This window comes from Myodes glareolus, chromosome 26, assembly GCF_982192425.1.
Source record: "Myodes glareolus chromosome 26, mMyoGla1.1, whole genome shotgun sequence".
Taxonomy (NCBI): Eukaryota; Metazoa; Chordata; class Mammalia; order Rodentia; family Cricetidae; genus Myodes; species Myodes glareolus.
In genome coordinates, this window is record NC_142051.1 from 7,439,660 (window position 1) to 7,459,485 (window position 19,826).

General features: G+C 38.5%; 1 protein-coding gene across 5 annotated transcripts in view; it reads left to right on the plus strand.

The window, feature by feature from the left end:
* Tafa2 (TAFA chemokine like family member 2) overlaps window positions 1–19,826 on the plus strand; it is a 448,779-nt gene that overhangs the window by 91,704 nt on the left and 337,249 nt on the right. For 3 of the 5 annotated variants that reach the window (XR_014999804.2, XM_085683417.2, XM_085683416.2), the window contains exon 2: window positions 13,632–13,731. The exons of the other annotated variants lie outside the window; for them this stretch is intronic. Coding sequence is in view for 2 of the 3 variants with exons in the window: in XM_085683417.2 (XP_085539543.1) it covers window positions 13,721–13,731 (11 nt within the window). In the remaining variant the exon portion in view is untranslated. The remainder of the gene's footprint in view (window positions 1–13,631; window positions 13,732–19,826) is intronic. 5 annotated transcript variants of the gene reach the window in all.

Here is a 19,826-nt window from a genome sequence, read left to right on the forward strand (position 1 = left end):
TGGGTAATCAATAAATATTCAGTGAAAAACTTAAGAAATGAAAGAGATCTTTATATAATTATGCCTTGGAGTACAATTATAGTCTATCGCGCTTTTCCTTTGATACCAGAGTTGTGTTTGGGCTTAAAGAAGCAGTGATTCTCAGTCTAGGGACAGTTGCTAATCAAACTATACATGATGACTGTGTCTGTCTATATGTAATAGTTTGCCTATTGAATAGTTTTCATAAAATCTGTATGATAAAGGGTTAGTTCCCAGCCCTGTGGATCGGGAGCTAGTGGAACCTTGTAGAGGCAGGCCAAAGGAGAGACCATTCAACCCCGACTACATGTCCTTGAGGGAATTACAGTTCCTCCACACTGTCTTCCTCCTACCTCTCTTGTGTCATGACTGTAGGTGAGCTGTTGTATTTTACCATGTGTTCCTGTTGTGATGTGTTTTGTTCTCTACCCCACCCACAAATTAACCAGTCATAGAGAGAGATCTCTGACACCATGAGACAAAATAAGCTTTTTCTCTTAATAAATTATCTAAGGTATTTGTTTTGCTGTCTGTTTGCCTGAGGCACCATTCCCACTGTAGTCTACGGGGTTGACACCTTTGGAACGAAGAATACAGCATACAGTCACATAGGCAGGGCTTCTCGGCCCTGAGAACCGAGTCACTTTCTGCACATTGGTCTCAGGCAGAGCCGTGCATCCAGGAGACACAGAGGATGACCTTCACTCTTACAAGATCGAGCACTGTTGATTTTAGATAACTGGATGAGATAAGAGGTTGCAAAAGGATCTCTAACAAATAATATTTTCAAATTATGCTTGCAGGTGGATAGATAAGAGATTGAAACTACAGCGTACTTCACAAATCAAAGCTACAGCTTGTATTTACTAGTTAGGTAATGTATTAGAAGTCCCACAGAAAACTGTATAGATGTATAATCACAGCAACTTTTCATGTTGGCGAAGGCAATTTTTTATTGTTTGCTTTTGTTCTCTGTCCTTCTTTTTGAAACTTCAATACTTTATAATACTGAAGATGAGGAAATAAACCAAGGGCTTTCTGAATGAAGACATTCAAAGGCCTTGTTATTAATACAGAGAACTGAATTTGAGGGTTATTTGAGAATTTTAATGCTTCTCAGTAAATGTATAGTAATTAAACAACATTTTTAAATTGTCTGTCCAGAAAAGATTGTAAGGACAAACTTGTAGGTCTTGCTTCATATGAGTGTGTGTGTGTGTATGTGTGTGTGTGTGTGTGTGTGTGTGTGTGTGTGAAGTTATTTTGAGGTGGAGTTTGTGTCAGACATAACACACAACCACAGTAAATGGAATAGTAAGAAGCTTGGCCTGCAGGGATAACAAAGAAAAGTATGTCTTTAAGGAAAAATGTTCAATATTTTCTATTTTAAAAGGTTATTTATATCTCACCTGTATTCCAATTTAAGAAATTTATTGACTAAAACACAGTCTAAATGCAAGCATTTGGCAGCTAAGGGAGACAGCATAACATGACGAGGATGTAGGTCTTTAGCTACACTGTAGCACAGGTCCATTCTTTACATTTGAGTCATACAGGCAAGTTATTCAAGGTTGACTCTCAGGGTAGTGGTCTGTGAAGTGGAGGTCATATTTCTCAGCTTGCTGGGTTGCCATGGGGCTGGGATGACTTCATGTGAACTGAGAAGAGACATTCAGAGCCTGGTTCATTACTGGTTCTCAATGTATTATTTGCCTCTTGTCTTTCAAAGTTGTCCCTGGGTTTATTGAGCATATCCTGCAATGGCAGAAAAGATTCAAAGATCTATTTGATAGATCTTATTTATCTAAAACACGACATTCTCAACAAAATACCATTGCATGCTTATTTCTTTGACTGAAAAATAGATGTATAATTCTCACTTCAACAGTAACTGGTTATTGAATGCCACAATTAAAACACAGTTTTAAGTTTTGAATGATCTAGGTACTGCTAAAAAACATGTAGGCATTAGTATGTCATAAAGCTCCAGAATGTTCTGGGATCTCAAAAATTTTTTCCCTAGCTTGGTTAGATGTCCGGAGTGTAATGACTTTCGGGATACATTTTATTTATTGCTATTGCTGTTGGAGTTAAGTAGAGTGATCACATTCTGGTGTTAAATGCACTTTTAATATACTTCACTTCAGATAATGGATTTGGGATGTGTTGCAATATGCTGTTTTTTTCTTTAAATTTACTCTTAGGTGATCTTGTCATTATTATACATCATATTGATTTGGAGGATGTTCTAGAGACTCACACTATTGATTGGGTAGAGTGTTGGTCTATTTTGTGACTGCCCAGGGTTTGCCCTCCTATCGTCTTGACCACATTTGAAAGGCCCTTCCTACCATGGAATTTTTCCAGTCTTTTGATGCATACTGGATTAAAAATTTTTGATTTTGCACTATCTAATTCCCTTAAATTTATATAAAGTATGCCATCTGCTTTGGAACCTCAAGTGATCTTATGGTTTATTAGATTTATTAAGTAACATTTAATGTGTAGATATAATTTAATAAGCTTCCCACAGGTGTCTAATTAGGCATTAATTTCTGCCACTAGGACTAAATGCAGCAAAACATACATAGGTCTCTGAGTCTTAGCCGTATTGTATATGCTATCTGGTCAAAATATCATACACCGTTTGGTTTTGAATCTCTAGGTGTCTGATGATTCTGATATGAGGTCACGACTATTAGGAGGTGATTTTAAACATGTCAGGCTATTTTATAAAGATGGGAACAGTTGTAATTCAAGGGATACAGAACTGCAGCTAAATGCCTGACAGAAAGAGTAATCAGATAAAGGAACTTGAAGAACAGTGCATAGATTCTGGTACTGGACGAGGAGATGCAGAACCAGGGCAAGGATGAGCGATAGCAGCGCTCTCTCCATCTTGCCCTGCTTGCCCACATTTCGACTTTGTTATGGTTTTTTTATTTTGGGAGCATTTTGTATCATTGCAGGGAACATGGCCAGTGCAGCCCAAGCTTAACTATTTCAGAGGTGAAAGATCCATTTTATCTCTTCTCATTGGTGTGCCTGAGAAGAATCTATGAAGAGGTGAATGTCTTGGTCTTTGGCAGCAAAGTCTGAAAACAGAAAGACTTGCTAATATTCACATATACCTTCAGGGGTGCTCATGGTCTTCCTTCTTGACTGGAGCTCTCTGCTTTCACTCTCTGGGCAGCGGCAACCTCAGATCTCTAACTGTTATGTTCTGTCAGGGACCTTCAGCTGCGGGCCGCTGCTGGCGCCGGACCAGTGACCCTCAGTCTCCAACCGTCACTTCGCTTTGCTGTCTGAGTGGATGTTCTTTTCAAGATGTATGACTCTTTGTCTGACCTACAGAATGCCCCTAGAAGACTGCCTCTCACCCAAGACCCCAGAAATGACATGTTTAAGTTTTCATGAGAAAGCAGCTTACGATAATAGTGAACACGGCCGAGAAGAGGCAGAACTGTTTTCCAGCAGAAAAGCGGAAGCCCTTGGAAGGAGAGATGCTAAGCAGAACTTCTGTACAAAAATGTGAGCTGGCTCTAAATGAATGGAGGGAAGAGGAGAGTCTGGGCTCACATATCATGCCTGTTATTGACCTCCTGTCTTCAACTCTTGACACATTTGAACTCTATTTTTGTATAACCGCCTGAGCACTCATATAAGATATGACCAAACAGACTGTGGCGTGTGCCCTGGTCAACTGTGGGAGCTACTATTCAGGATCATCTACAAGCCTTACTCTGGTTCCTACTTCTCGCCCGACCTCTCCACGACAATGTTCATTATCACCATCCATAGCCTTCTTTCCCTTTCCCTCTGTGTCAAGGTCACCTTGCTTCAGGCCTTCGCCCATGATTTACCTTATGTCTTGAGTATCATCGCTGTACATTTCCTCCCTATTTCTCTCCTTGACATTTAAGCCTTTGAAATCAGAGTCCAAATGAGCTCCTTCAATCCTTCACTGTGGCAGTATTGTGGTACTGTAAGTTATAAGGACAGATGTGTCTGGTTAATGTCTCTCTCCCTTTTGCACTGTAAGTACCATGTAAAAAGTGAGCGTGTCTGCTTCATTCTCATAGTGCCTAACATGGTGCTTGGGGCATAATTCTTATTCAGTAAATGCACTTAGATCCATCAGTGAAGAAATGGAAGGAGAATCATTGGAACAGAAGCAGCTGGGACAGCTGTCTATAAAGATAAGAACTATCAGGGGAGTGGGAAACATGAGCTATTTTGCAGTGGAGTCGCAGACAGATATATGTGCAAACAGCCCACCGAACATCATTACAACCTGGGGCATGGAGCTGTGTGATTTCAGCCATGTGCCCCATGAGGACATGTACAGGCACATGTGCCTGCTGCTCCGCATCCCCTGAGTGAGTTGGTGTGATATTCAGGAGGCCGGGCAATCAATACAGCTTAGCAGCCTGGAGACAGGCTTGCTCACTGCACCTGAGTGACAAACGAAGCCTTTTGTGTTCATGTTTCGATGCCAGCTCCACTGAGAGGACCGGTTTTGTTTGAAACGCCCCATTACTATTTTTAAAATATCGGAGACTGCGTTGCATGTGCTAGACTTTTTTTCCATATAATAATTTAAAGACAGAATTTGGTAGTTTCATATTTTCAGGGATGGTTAAAGGAGACAAGGACCAAGGTGCGATGGCGGTTTATGATTCTGGACACCCATACTGGCTTTTCTTACTGTGACAAACACCTTGCAGAACATAAGAAAGGAAGGATTTACTGTGGGTGATGATTTCAGGGGATTCCAGTCTGACATGGGGACAGGATACGGGTGTGGCATTTGGAGTAGCTTGGCAGGACAAGGAGTTAGAAAATGAGACAACAGTTGGAGATGGGTGTAACATTCAAAGTCCATCTCCGGTGTCCTATGTACTGTTTTCCATGGGTGTTACAATTTTCTGGAATAGCAAAACTGGAGACCATGTTCTATCCCATGATACTGCTAGAGGAGTGTATTTCAGACTTAAATCACAACAGTAGTCAATACACTAGCACTTTAAAATAAGTTGGATAGGGTAGATAGGTTCATTAAAACTGGCCTGGATCTCTTAAGTCTCTGTATTCTTCAGTCTATGCTTTTCTTTTTCTCTCCCTGTTTGTTTCTCTCCACGTGTGTGTGTGTGTGTGTGTGTGTGTGTTCTATGTGTGTTTAATGTATGTGCATGTGTGTGTACAGGTGCATAGGTCTATATACATGAGCAGAGGCCAGAGAGGCACCAGGTGACCATCTCTTTATTTCCCCATCTCACTCCCTTGAGACAGTGCCTCTCACTAAATCTGGAGATGGGCTCCAGGCCGTCATGACCCTTTGATCTTCCTCCCTGTCCCTGACGATGTTGAAGTTACAGGTATGCAACATCTACACCTGGCATTTCCCATGGGTGCCAGAGATCTGAAGTCAGGTCCTCATGCTGGGCAGCAATGGCTCTTACCCACCTGGTTCTCTCTCTAACACACACATTTTTATAAATAGAATCACACAGCCTGGGTGACATCCTGTATGTCCGTGTTTTCTTAATCATTTCATATGCTTTTGTGTTTTGATTCTATGTCATTTGCCTTCTCACTTCTCTATACCTTTTATACACTTTTGGTGTTTTTCATTATCAATGGTATATGAATGCTTGACTTTTAAAAGAGAACTTCAGTCTACCCAACATCTCTGTCACTGTGACAGAATTTCTAGGTCTAGCTGACGAGTTGGGCTGTACAGAGTCCCAGTTAAGGGCAGATATGGTAGTGCACACCTTTGACTCAAGCACTTGGGAGGCAGAGGCAGGCAAATCTCTGTGAGTTTGAGGCCATCGTGGCCTACATAATGAGTGAGACCCTGTCTCAAAACAAAAATTTCCCAATTGCTGATGTCTAGCTATTTACTCCTCTTGTTCTGACACACCTTCTCTACTGCTAACAGGATCTAACTCTGGTTGTTTCTTGGTGTCCTGGTCATTCTGACTGCTACTGAATGAGTTCAGCTGAGACATAGAGCGCAGTGTCAAACATAGGCAGAGTTTATTACAGATCACCATGAGGCAGCCTCAGGGCTGAGCAGCCAGTGACCTAAAGGACCATTGTGAAGGAAAGCATTCTCCATGTGAGAGGGGGCAGTGACCTGAGGGCTGTTGTGGTCTACCCTTTCTGGTTTCCAATATAGGTAGACTGCTTCCCCAAAAGTCTCTGGAATACAGATTTCCTGAGATTTCCTGTTCAGGTGATTGGCAGGCCCATTTAGATTGGCTTTTTAAATTGAAATTAACCTTTTTTTTTGTATGTACAACATATTCTGATAACAGCTTCCCCTCCCCCACTTCTCCCAGCTCCTCCTACTTCCCCACCTTCCCAACTCTACACCTTTCTTTTTCTCTTTTAGGAAAACCAATAGTTGAATAAAAAGAAAGATAAAGAATAATAAAACAAGGAATGAAGTAACATATGAAGGTGAAGAAGAAAGGAAATGAATATTTAGATCACTTCTTAAGTAAAGAGACAGTGCATGCCTTTGCCTGCAGGTCTCCTTTGTTTTGCATACCGCAGTTCCTAGGAAGGGGACTTGGGACATTTTTCCCTGTCTAAAGTTGGTGTATTAGCAGGGACGTAGGCAGCAGTGGTGGAATCTGATGAGGAGGAAGGGACCCTTCCCCGTGACCTTCAAACTTGCTAGGACATACTAGTGTAATATTATCACTTAAGGCAAGCGCTTCCCTAGCTGTTCTGGGTCAGTTGGTCAGAGTTGAGTTCTTCGAGCTTCCTGCCTACCAAGTTTGGCGACTTTTGGTAGTCTCTGAATTTCTCTGCTTTGTCTCCTCCATTTATAAAATGACGTTAATAATAGATTTTACCTTTCAAAGTTTTTAGAATAAAGACGGAATGACTTAATATGCATAATATCATTAGAGCATTTACCGGGAGCAAATAAGCATTCACTATTAACCAAGTACACAATTATAATTCACAATTCTCATTAAAATTAAGATTCGTATTTGTGGTGTCCTTCCTATGCGATATGTACGTTTGAACATTTCAAATGTATATTAATTACTTTCTGAAATTATTTCTAAATGAAGTTAAAAGCTTCCCTAGTCAATGCAGTTTTTAAAATGATTATTTCTGTATTTTTGTAAAGCTTGGAAGCGTAACCCTGGAAAGGACAGAGAGAGTTGGCTCATAGCGTCTTAAGTACCTAAGGACGCCGAATATCCACTGGAGGGGGTTTTCTCGGGAAAAAGTTGCCTGAATTTATAATCAAAGCGGTTGAAAACCTTTGCCGCAGTGGCTGCTGGAGGCTGCTGTATCCCGCTCCACCGCTGTGGCTCAATAACGCCTTTAAAGCCCCGTGCTTGGCTCTGCCTCCAGAGCCGCTTGACGATCGTTACAAGGACATCTGCCTTTTTATTTTGCAGTTAAAGCTTATTTTAGACTCAAGATGGTATTACTCAACTTTACCGTTCACCTGATTTACTGAACTTGACACTGAATAATTTTGGCTCTTTAAAAAAGTTTCATCTACAGAGTATGAACATGTAGCTTTCTGGCGAAAATAGAGGGTGATAAAAGTTCCAGTGTTGTATTTTTTTTTTTTAAGGCAAATGTCCAAAATTGTTCTGTGCATATGGCCCCAATGCTGGGGCGTGGTGCGGTATTGCATGGTAGTTACTTTGAGTAGAACCATTTGAACATATACTTACTTTCTAGTGGTTATTATTTATGAGTTACAGACCCCTGAGGGAGTCTTCTTGATTCTTTTCTTTCAAAATGCATAGTGATCTTGAAGTTGAACTTCATTTGAACATGGAAATTCTCTCTGGTAAAAGAAAACAGATATGCAATCTATTTTCATTCTTCCTTTACCTTGCCATTAAACATTTATTATCATAATTATACTTCTGAAAACTTCCATTCTGTCATTCACACTACCTGGAAAACCCAATAAATATATACAAGAATGGCTTAGGATAAAACCATGTAAACACGTTCAATTATTGTTTTTCCACTAAAACACGGTCCTGAAAAATGTTGTATAAAAACAGATAATATTTTCCTAGTGGTATAATATTGTAGATGATTATACTTCTAACCAGACGTAAAATTAAGTGAGTCAGAGGAAGAAAGAAATATATATGCTATGAGGAGAAACTCTTATATATGAACTATCTCCTTTAGATCCAAAGAACAAAGTTGTCCAGTATCATCTATAATATATGCTTAGCAAGACTACCCATATTTGATTACAAAGAGAAGACTGACAAACCATAGCTTTTATTTAATATATGAACTCCATTGATAAATTTGACTGGAAGCTATTATTTGAAAAATAATGATCATTATTTATGTTTTATAATGGTTCTAATATTATATGAGATTTTTAAGGGTTATGATTTACAAGGGTTGTTTCTCTCAAATGATGTAAACAAATTATACTGCCTTGTTCATTTATGGGTAGCTACATCAGAAAATCATACTACCTGCCTCGGGTCCATCTCCCAATTTATCTTAATGGATCTTTCTGCATTTGTTAATGAGGTCAATTCATCTGTTTAAGAAATCAGTATTGTAGGAGTACCATGTCCCAGGTTCTGTTCTAGACATTTGGGCTGTTACAAATTAGGGAGGAGATCAAAAATGAGCAAGGAGACCAAGACAGTGTAGACATGAAGTTAAGGGAGAAAGGTGCTTGAAGTTTGGACTACTCTTGTCAAGTCATATGAAGGCCAAGAACTGAGCATGGGGTTTATAGAAAAAGAAGTTATTTGTGGTCCTGTTAGGAGTGGTTGATGGAGTAGGTAAAGGCTTGATTAGGAACACGAGACATAAGAAATAGAATGTGGAAGCTTAAATGGCCCTTTTAAGGAGGAATGCTGAGAAGAGCGAAGACAAAGGTGAAGTTTTGGTGGGAATGAAATGGAGAACTTTATCATTATTTTTTTTTAAATAAAGAGAAACCATAGCATATTGTGTACTATAGGAATTATATAATGATTCCTAGGGGGACAGGCTCTGATATGGAACGGAAAGGACTGGATACATGCATGGGTGGATGCCGCAACAATTGGAGTTGATTGTAGTTAGAAGTACAGACAGTGTATTCATATTAATAAAAAGAACGTTAGCACATATGGGCACAGACACAAATAGGTGGGTACCATTTGTCCTGTTCAAAGGGTTCAGTATTGTTGTTCAGTATCTCACCAAAGAAGGATGAGCTGAAAGCAATCTGAGCAATCTGTCACTTAATGTGATGCTTGGTCAACAGTTGTTAGAATGCTTTACTTTTTTGGAAACTCATTAAAAATGCTTAATAGCAAATCTTGGAAAGGAGTTTTGAAATCTCGTTGCTAGAGTTGGTCTGAGATAGCTAGTGATACTGTTGTGATTGAGCTTGCACTTTTACCCTTGGTTTGATAAATTTTGGGGTGAATTGATAAGTGTGGGGTCATCCGGGTACAATAGTTAAACTAACACCTTTAGATAATAGCACTGGTGCCGTGATCTACAGTCAATGCTGAAAAATAACCACACAAGACCTAAAATACTGGGTCAGAGAAGTAGGTTTCTGCCTCAGGACTATCTTCAAGGGTTGCTTAATAACCCGTCTCCTTTTTTTGCTGTCTTTATTACAGAGAAGTTTTATTGCATAAAATATATAAGGCCTGGGTTCAGAATGAAGCTTGAAGGTAGAGTGTTGGCTTAGCAAATGTCAGGCCCTGGTCTTGACACATAGCCTAACAAACAAGCAAGCAAACAAACAATAATCAAATAGACAGGCAAACACCAAACAAAAATGAAAAACCCCAAATAAGACCTATATCTGGAGAGACAATATAGAATTGATGTTCAGGGACTGATGTTAGCATACAAACTATATTAAAGAGGAAGGCAAATATTGATAATTTAATATTTAGTACACCATGTATCTATTGTGTTCAAAATTAGTGCCAACCTCTGTAAAGATGATGTTAATGCCTATTAGAATTTATTGCCCTGAATTAAAATAGAAATATTAGCATAAAGTCTGTATGGTTGTTTGGAGAAAAATAACTCACCATGAATGGAAATACTTGCAGAGGACCTCTTGGAAGAAGAGAAGAGGAATTTGGGCTTGGACTTCAGGACAAGCCTTTATCTTAACACCTGAGATAAGAAAATAATACATCTGTTTTGAGAAAAGTGCTATCAAGCACTTAATGATACTCAATTGATTTGTTATATAATTTTAGCATATATTATTTTTTAAAATTGTTTGAATAAGGCAAGTGAATGAGTAACAGGTGCAAACATGTAGATTCATGTTAAAAAATCCAGCATTGTCAGAGCTGTACAGTTTTACTTTTTAGAAAATTCATTTTGGTCCAAAATAACTACCTTCTGAAAGATTTATGAACAACTCTAACAGGAATTATAGATTCCTAGAAAAGACTAAACATCCAAAGGAGAGATAGACTTGCTCATTCATCTTGATCTACCTGAGAATACTTCCCTTGGAAAACGAATTTTGGAGTGGAGAGTATAAACTCCTTAGAAAAATATTTTTTTATGTCTGCAAGAATCAAAAGAGAATCCATAAATGATTTTAGGAAAGAAAAAGGATAGAAAGGATAGATAGGCTCTCCCATTGTCTCGGGGGCTCCATCATTACCTGGTAGTGACGATTTCAATTCCCAGCTCTTCCTCCTCCACTGCCAAAGGAAAACCTCACCGTCTTGAGCAAGTTCTTTTTCTTTCCAAATCAGCAGACTGCTCAGAGTGAAGCCAACTGTTTTGTGTAGAGACCTCGCTATTCAGACCATAAAAAGCTCGCTTCTATTTTTACAGCGTCGAAACACATTATGTTTGATTTTGCAGTATAACTTTGATATGTGGTAGAGTTTGAAATTTTTTTATTGGATTATGGATGTATAAATGAGTCAGGAGATTTGCTACATTTTCTACATAGCGTGTCATTTATTTGCAGAAAAAGTTTCCCAATTCTGTCCATTAATTGAAATTCTCGAAGAAAGTCCCTGAGAGTTTAACCCTACTGGACTAAAGGTTAGAAACTGTTTAAAAATCATGTTGAATTTAATCCTTTGCAAAAGCCCTGAGTGTGACTTGAAATGAAGAGAAACTAATGCGGAGTAAAATGAGCAGTCATTGCAATAACCTGAAGGCAGCTGTCTGCGGGCCCCAGTTCAGGCAGTCTTCTGATCACTGGTGGTCAGGAGGCATGTAACTCATCAAAGATGGCATCTAAATATTATCCAGCTCCATTTAGAATACCAGCTGCAATAGAGTGAGTGTTGATGAATCTGTGGAAATTCCTGTGATTAACAAAGGGATGGTGGCAAATGGATGATCTTTGCTTGAACAAAAGCTAGGTATGTTACTAGCAACTGTTGATCGTGAGAACATGGAAGACAGTGAGTTTCACCTAAGCCCCCCTCAATTCACCAACTTCAGAAATTGTTTTCTTTAGCTTTGCTGTTTCAAAGTTTATTTAGATACTTCTATGAAATATATGTGTTTAAATGATTGGACCAAGTTGACAAACATGGATTCAGTTGGCCTGAAGGGATACATTCTCTCTCTCCTTCTCTCATAGTTGAATTTAGATCTCAATCAAGTCCTGCTGTTTTTCAGATCCTGCTTGGCTCATCATAAAGCATCAACTGGCAAAACCAATTACTGGAATTAAAAAATCAGCATAGATTCTTTGGGCTCTGCTACAATTCTTGTATTTAGGGTAATATTGTAAGTCATGGTATGTAGATGGGCCGCAAAGCCAAGACTTAAAATACCTTAGAAATTATGGGTAGCGGGTGAGTACAGTAACTCGTCTGTTGAGACACAGCTAATGTCCTTACTTCTTTGTTCAGATCATATCCACTGACCATCCCCAGGCAATTTTTTATTTACAAAAATAGATGGGCTTACTGCATCACAAGAGGTTTTGATTCAACTTTAAGATCTTCATTGCTTGCTATGGTACAAGCGATCCTTGTATGGTGTCATTCCGTGAGTCTTTTACTCAATTAGTTGTTCAACTGTCCCAGGCTGTGGGCTCCAGGATATATATTTATTCTTCCATGGCTTTGCTAGATCCAAGACTCAGTTTTGTTCTCTTTGTGTCTGTCAAAGTATAAGACTGTGATTATCAAGTGTTACTGTTATGCCCATTGCTGCTTCCTGAGATTTCCTTTTTTTAAATTTGTTTTTGAGCAGTTACTTTAACTATTATTTCATTGGCCATTTTAAGTTGCTTTATTTATTTTTCTAGAGGGCTTTGGATATGTATGTATATACATAGGGAGAGAGAGAGAGAGAGAGAGAGAGAGAGAGAGAGGGGCATAGAAGAATAATGTAATGAATCATTTAAACACCTGGAATACAAAGTTCTAATGATTTTTTTCCTTTGTTAAAAATACTGTTTAACATCGTAAGGCTTGAAAACATCAATATCAGAAATTTTACATACTCAAGATGAGGAATCATTCTTGATTTTCCCCCCTTTAATTCGCAAAGCTAGGACAACTGTATGATTTATTGTCCAAAATAGGATACTGTGAGAATAAAGACAACTCTTAACTTTACAAAATATAGGAACAAAAAAGAAATCAGTTCTGACCCATGGAAACATGAATGACTCTACCCATAATCAAAGCAACTAGATTTGCTACCTTTGGCAACAAAATATATGTTGAATGTATTCATTGTCTGTGATCATCAATTCCTGCCCCCCATCAGCTCTATTCTGTGTGGTTGCTATAGCCCCTCATGACTCTGCTTCAATCCTTGCCCTGATATGACTCATTTCTCAACACAATCCTAAATAAAGTTTTACAAATTAGACCGCTTCCTCAAAAATCCTCAAGGATTTCACATTGCCCTTTGAAGAGATTCACACTTCTTCCAAGGGCTACAATAACTTACTGTCTCTTTTCTTGTAGGCTATGCCACATCAGTGTGGTTCCATAAGAATGCCCCATCCCCCAATAAGATCATATATTTGAATACTTGATCCCCAGTTGTTAAAGCTGTTTGGAAAGGATTGGGAGATGTGGCATTGTTGGAGGAGTTGAGTCACTTGCTCTGTTCTCTGTGAATTTCTCTCTGCCTTGTGATTGTGGATCCAGGTGTGAGCTTTCAATAGTTAGTTCATTCACCATCATGGTCTCTAACCCTCTGAAGCTGTAAGCCAAATTAGATGGCTTTCTCTTCTTAGTTGCCTTGGTCATGGTGTTCTGTCACAGCAACAGGAAAAGAACAATGACAGTCAGTCAGCATCCCTGGCCTCTGACTTTCTTTCTATCCCTTTAGCATCCAGAGCGCATACCTGCTTCAGGAAGTTCTCATTTGTTTTCTGTGCTGAAGCTCTTGCCCTTGGGCTTTTCTTTACCAACTTGTTCCTGCCTAGATCTCAGTCCAATGTCACTTCAACTGACATTGAACTCCTGCCCGTGGCTTGTCACCTGTCACTCCTAGCCACTATATAGTTAGGGCATCATCTGATATTATATTGCTCTACATTTTTTATTGATATACATTTATATACAGAATGTGTTTTTCTTTTAGCATTTTAATCTGACTTCAGTATTCTGTTCATTCAGTTTACCAGAGGGACTGCATTTTGGTTGATGTGGCATGAAGGAGCCATTGCTGTTCTAGGAAAAACTTGGAAAATGCTTGAACTGATGCCATGTTGTTACTGTAAGTTTTTCTCTCTCACACATATTTTTAAATCAAATACTTACTTTGAAATTCACTCATAAATTCTCCAACGGGTTTCCAATTGTTTCCTAAAGTTTCTGTAATTTATGTATACAGCAGATATCTCTACTGCTTCTTTGTCATTCTTCCTTTAGGAGTGAATGTTGTGACCATTCATGCGTGAGGAATTAGGAAGCTAATTAGTAAAGAAAAATCAACAGAACAGAAAATGCTACCAGAGCATGCGTCTTCCCTAACCATTCTTTATTCCCCTGCTTTTGGGAGTAAAATTTTCCTTTGTATGAAAACTGTGTAGACACACTTTCAAACAGTGTTCTCAGGTTTTGGCAAGCACCTTTACAATGCAGTATTAGTAATTGAGGCAAAACCCTTTCTTCTCTCTTCTGGGACTTTCCATGACTCTGCTCAGCATCGTTTGTATTATGCCTCCACCTTTGTACGATACTTACAATTAGAGAAAAGCAAATGGAAAAATGCTAATGGTTGTTATAATTGGGCTCATTATTTAAACAAGTATTAGATAAGCTGTCAGGTATTTAGGTATTAAGCGTATAATTGGGAAGTGGTTTTGTGGTCTCAAAAAGCTTTCCTGCGTACTTGGAGTTGAAGACTATGGGAGGAAAAGGAGTGTTCAAAGGTGAGAGAAAAATATTAGGGAAATGTAGTGGTAGTGCACTTGCTAGATGTGCTTGTCTTCCTTTGCATTCCTATGGACAGATTTTGATGAAAGGTTGACTGTTTTGAAAATGCACTGGGTATTCAAGCTTAAACCATGAATCTCATGAATTGTGGAGTTCAGCTTAGAAACACGGATGCATTTCTTTCTATACGTATCTTCTGAAACACATGCGTGCAATGATAATCAACTGTTACCCTAGTAACAGTAGTGTGAAAAGAACTGAAATTAGTAGGTAAAAGAAGAAAAAAAAATTCAATACTAGTCTACCAGAATGGCATACGTATTTAACGATAGGATGACCTAGGGAGGTTATAATACAATAAAACACAGCTGTATCAAATTTTCTATCATCTTTTCAGCCAGTGTCTCCCCAAAGCTGAAGCTTTTGATGACAGAATAAAATTTGATTTATGAATGTGAATGCTTATGTCTTTCTGGTAAAATAGGATTTGGGTTGGCAAATATGAAACATTATTGAGACATCAATCGACAAAAATCTCACTTCTAACTTTTTACTTTGCTTTTTTTTGTGGACATGACCAAGATGTTCTTGAAGGACAGAGGCATTTCAAAAGATAAAACTTGATATTTGTGGAATATGCCCCAGAGCACTGTTTAGCTGAACTCTCCTTGAGGTTGTCTAGCAAGTATTTTATACTATCTGGACATGTCTTCCTTTCCTTTGACAGCAGGAAAGTAAAAAGGGAAAACATGGCCATCACCATTCTCTATATCAAAGAGGCTGTAGCAGAGCATTTTCCACCCAAGCAAATGTTTCAAACCAGAGTGTCGTCATATGGAATCATGCCATTTGTATCAGATGGCAAGTTCAGTTCCCAATGCCATAATGAAAGAAGACACACAGTTTTAAAACTCCTCAGAGCCTCAACTGAAGAGGACACTCAGTGAATGTTGAGGCAGTAGAGACTACTGGCTAAAGCCTCAATTCTGCACCCAGACTGTGAAAATTCAATCTCATCTGTATCATTTGCTTACTGTTTGACCTTGGACCATGTGATGTTTAGTGTTGTCAACTGCAAATAACCTAGAATTGCCTGGGAGGAGAGCCTCAATGGAGTATTGTCTAGATCAGTGGTTCTCAATCTTCTCAATGCTGTGACCTTTTAATGCAGTTTCGCATGTTGTGAACCCCATAAAATTATTAGTATTGCTACTTCATAACTATAATTTTGCTACTGTTTTGAATTCTAGTGTAGATATCTGATATGTCACCCTAAGGGTGCTGCAACCCATAGGTTGAGAACCTCTGGTCTAGATCAAGTTGGCTTGTGCTCATGTATGTAAGAGAATTTCCTGACTGCATTAAGTGATGTGGGAAGGTCAGTCCTAGAGAAGGTGGCATCATTTCCTGGTTTTGGGCCCCAGGACTGTATGAATATGGAAAGCTAGCCGAGGATGCATTTCTCTCTGCCCTTGACTGTGTATGTGATGTAAGGGGTCCTTTTAAGTTCCTACTGCCTTGATTTCCCTGTTTTAAAGACTGTAACCTGGAATTGTGAGCTAAGATTAAACTCTTGCCTCGTTGATTTGCTTTCTACTATAGCAGCAGAACTGAAACAGAGGCAGGCAGTTTGTAGGTTTGCTTCCATTTCCTCATCTGCTAAATGCTAATTCTTCTGACCTCAGAGCACTGCTGTATCGATTGTGTGGGAAAAATTCACTGTAGAGTCTGGTAGACCAGTAGTTCCTGGTATGACAATGGTAATTGCTTTCTCTAGTGAGTGAATAGATGGTGAAATTTATTCTTAGAGCTTTTCCTTGAAGCTTTTATTGATATTCTTCAGAATTTAATTGTAATAATGTTACATTATGATCAGTTGGTGACGAGGTATTGTTTCTATTTATGCTGGATTCGCTTCCTGTTGACTTCATAATGTGCATCAAAAGGCCTTATGTGTTCAGATATGCAGGTAACCCCTGAAGACTGAGTCATAAATCAACTCTCCTTGGGAGTAATGTATGAATTTGACAAGCTCCAAGAGCAACCTCTGTGTTGGCACAGCCTCTGTGTTTCAGTGCCCAATATTGTTGCAACTACAAGCACTGCCTGTGTGCTACCCCTACAGGAAGCAAGGCAAGCAGAATTGGATGCTTGTATACCTAGAATAGCTGCCTATGACTAAGGCCTCTTGAGACACAAGCCACATGCAAGGAAAATTGGAATTGGCTCTTGGTTCTGTTTCTAACTCACTGAGGAAAAGTCATTTAATCTTCCTTAGACATGTGTTTTTTTCACCTTTGAGATGGAAAACCTATTCCATACTCTACCATTTCTCATGGATTTTTAATGATAAAATTAATGTGGTAACAATAGTGAAGATTACTTGGAAATTTAAAGATGATTAAATAATTACAAAGAGACCATTATAATTCTATAAATAGAAGTAACGTTTAGGGAAATGTTTTAATGTAAGAGCAAAGAGACCATTGTCAAGGATGTGAGAAATTGCTTTTTCGTGAACTGGCTGTATAGATTATTCTTCAAGGTCATTAATAGACCTTGAAGATCTCAATAAAGTTGAGATCAGGTTTTTGTAATTTTTATAATATAAATGTTAAGTGTGAATGAAAGTCAAAGTGGAAATCATGCTTTATAAATGATAAAAATGAAGGTCAGAGACATAACAGAGCCACACTGAATTATAAAGCATAATTTAATAAAATAAATAGATTGGATTAGATTAACTAAAGTATCTTAGAATTATTTGAGATTAGAATGTAGACTTAGGATCTTGGATTTAGTAACAATAGACTATTAAACCTTTATCAAACTACAATGTTGCCTACAACCCCAACCCCAGGAATAATACTCTCAGTAATATGGGATGGATTGAAGGTAATTGATAAAGTAAATATTTTTAAACTTCAGCATATTAATCTATATTTCTTTTCATATGAGTTCACTGTTATAACTCTATGATGCAGATGAATGAGTAATATATGATTAGAAATACAACTTCTGAGGTTGCATTTTTGGGAAGAGGTCTGTGTGCATGGGTCTCTGTATTTGTGTATAGCTATTAAAACTAAATAAATATTCAGATGTCTCTGGGTGAGTGAGATCAACCATTTCCCCAGGCTTTCATTTACGTGGGCAGGCTTGATTGGAAGAAATAGACTTACAAAAGAGATGCTAGTATGTAGTTCCTGAACAGCTGAGTTTGGAGAGGGAGGGGGGTCTCTTAGTTGTAGATACTGCCATTGTATCATGAGCATGGTTCTACTTTGCAGAAAACACTTAAGCTATGTGTCTAGAGAAAATATATCAGAAACTATGGAGTTTTTTCAAGAAAAAAAAATTGAAACATAAACTGGGAATTTTGGAGAACAAAGGAGTGCAGGGTGAAGGAACTTTAGAATTCTTGTTTCTTATAAAACTCATGAACTGGCCTGGTGATTGATTTGAAGGCCATGGTGCGCAATAAGGAACATCAACATAGCGTGGAAGGAGAGCATAGAAAATTAGAGGTGGGGGTGATTGAAAACTCCTAGATTATTTTGATCTAGGGTAAGGAATTAATACAGCCAATCAAAAATGTCGACTTTGTGATCCTTGACTATATGACTGCAGGTGTGAAAATACAAACAAGGACCTTAAAATTGAGTTACAGTGCGTTTTATTGATTGACTTTGGGTGTTATCTGACAATGTAATGTGTGTAGCCCGATTACTCTTTCCTTTGCCTTGTTTTCTTTCAGCTCTGCAAACACCCTCATCTTTTCCAGTCCTTTTCCCTGGTTTATGACTTTTGGTTTTGTTTTAGGACTCATTCAGTTTAACCAGGGCCCTTGAATTGGAGCTATCAGTGAGACCCTGGTGGGGTTATCAGTGGGCAGTGGCTTTCACTTTCACTGAATCTGCTAGTAGTTTAGAGTTCAGCAGTGAAGGGTATAGTCCCCTGGCCCATCTGTCTTTCATCTATGCCTGACAGTTGTTGGGCCCATTCTTGTGCAGATCCAGTGTAGACATCCACAGCTGTTGTGCGTTTGTGACTGTAATGTAATAACATTTCTCAGCCCTTCTCCTTATTGTAAAGTGATTACATTTCTCCTCCTTCTCCTCCTTCTTCTTCTCCTCCTATTCTTCCTCCTCCTCCTCCTCCTCCTCTCCCTCCTCCTCTTCTGCAATGCTCCCCAAGCCTCAGAGAATGGTGGAAATGACTTTTTAGCCCTGAGCATTCTTTCATTCATCATTTATTCTCAGTATGTTGTGCAGCCATGAATTTCTGCATTTGCCATCATTCATGGGAAATGCTTCTCTGATGAAGCCAGAAAGGAAAATGGAATTTTCCGTTAAAGAAGTAGATTCTGGTTGTTGTTATATCAGTGACAGGTGAATTTATCAGTGTGGATGAAGTCATCTTAGGGGACTTTAAAGAATGATAGCGAGAGACTTCTGGATGTTGGACAATATTGATGAGTTGTCAGAGATGCTTGAAAGAAATTGAGATAGCCCCTTGAGTAAAGAGGTTTTCTATGTTTATAACATTTCTTGTGCTTTGCTTTATGGTACCCATTGTGTAGCTTTGGGAGGATTTAACGATCCAGGAATTAGAAGAAGTGGTTTGTTTGTTTTGCTTGGAATAAGACACACTTGATACTGATCCTTGTTTCTTCAGTAACAATATTACTTCTAACAGCCCAGAAAGTACTAACTAAGCATTTCCTTTACTTTCCTAATTAAACAATAATTACTTGCTAATTTAAGTAAGCACTTTAATTTTTAATTTACTCTTATAGAAAAGTTTCTTACTGGGCTGGGGATGTCGTTTAATGGTTAAGAGAGATTGTTGGTTTCACAGTGATCCAGGTCCAGCTCCCATCATCTACATGGTGGTTTGCAATATCTGTGACTCCATTTGCTGTGGATCGAATGTCCTCTTCTGTCCTCTATAGCCTGATGCAGGCACGCAATGCACATAAACTCATGTAGACAGCCACAAACACAGTTAAATAAAATAAAATAATCTTAAAATGAAGGAAAAATGTAAATTTTAAAGTATTCTTATATTACAGAAGATATTTTATGAAACTGGTTTCTACCATAATAGCAGTGAATATTTCTATGTCAGCTAATGGGAATAGATCACTGAGTAAAGGTACCTCATTGCACCATGTGCATATTTATTCCAAAATCTGAAATCTCTGGTGCCACATTAATTTGAAGAAGTATGTTTATACTGTTGGGCTCAAGGAGAGACCTACTTGAGGAAGCCAATTATAATTAATTAATTTGCTAATTTGTCAAAGAGTGAATAATTCCTGTCCCTAAATAATGTCTAAATATATTTTCATCTATTATTAGAAGAATATGCACTATTTTCACTTATACTAAGCATCTCAGCAAGAATGTTTCCCCATTTCAGAGACCTCTG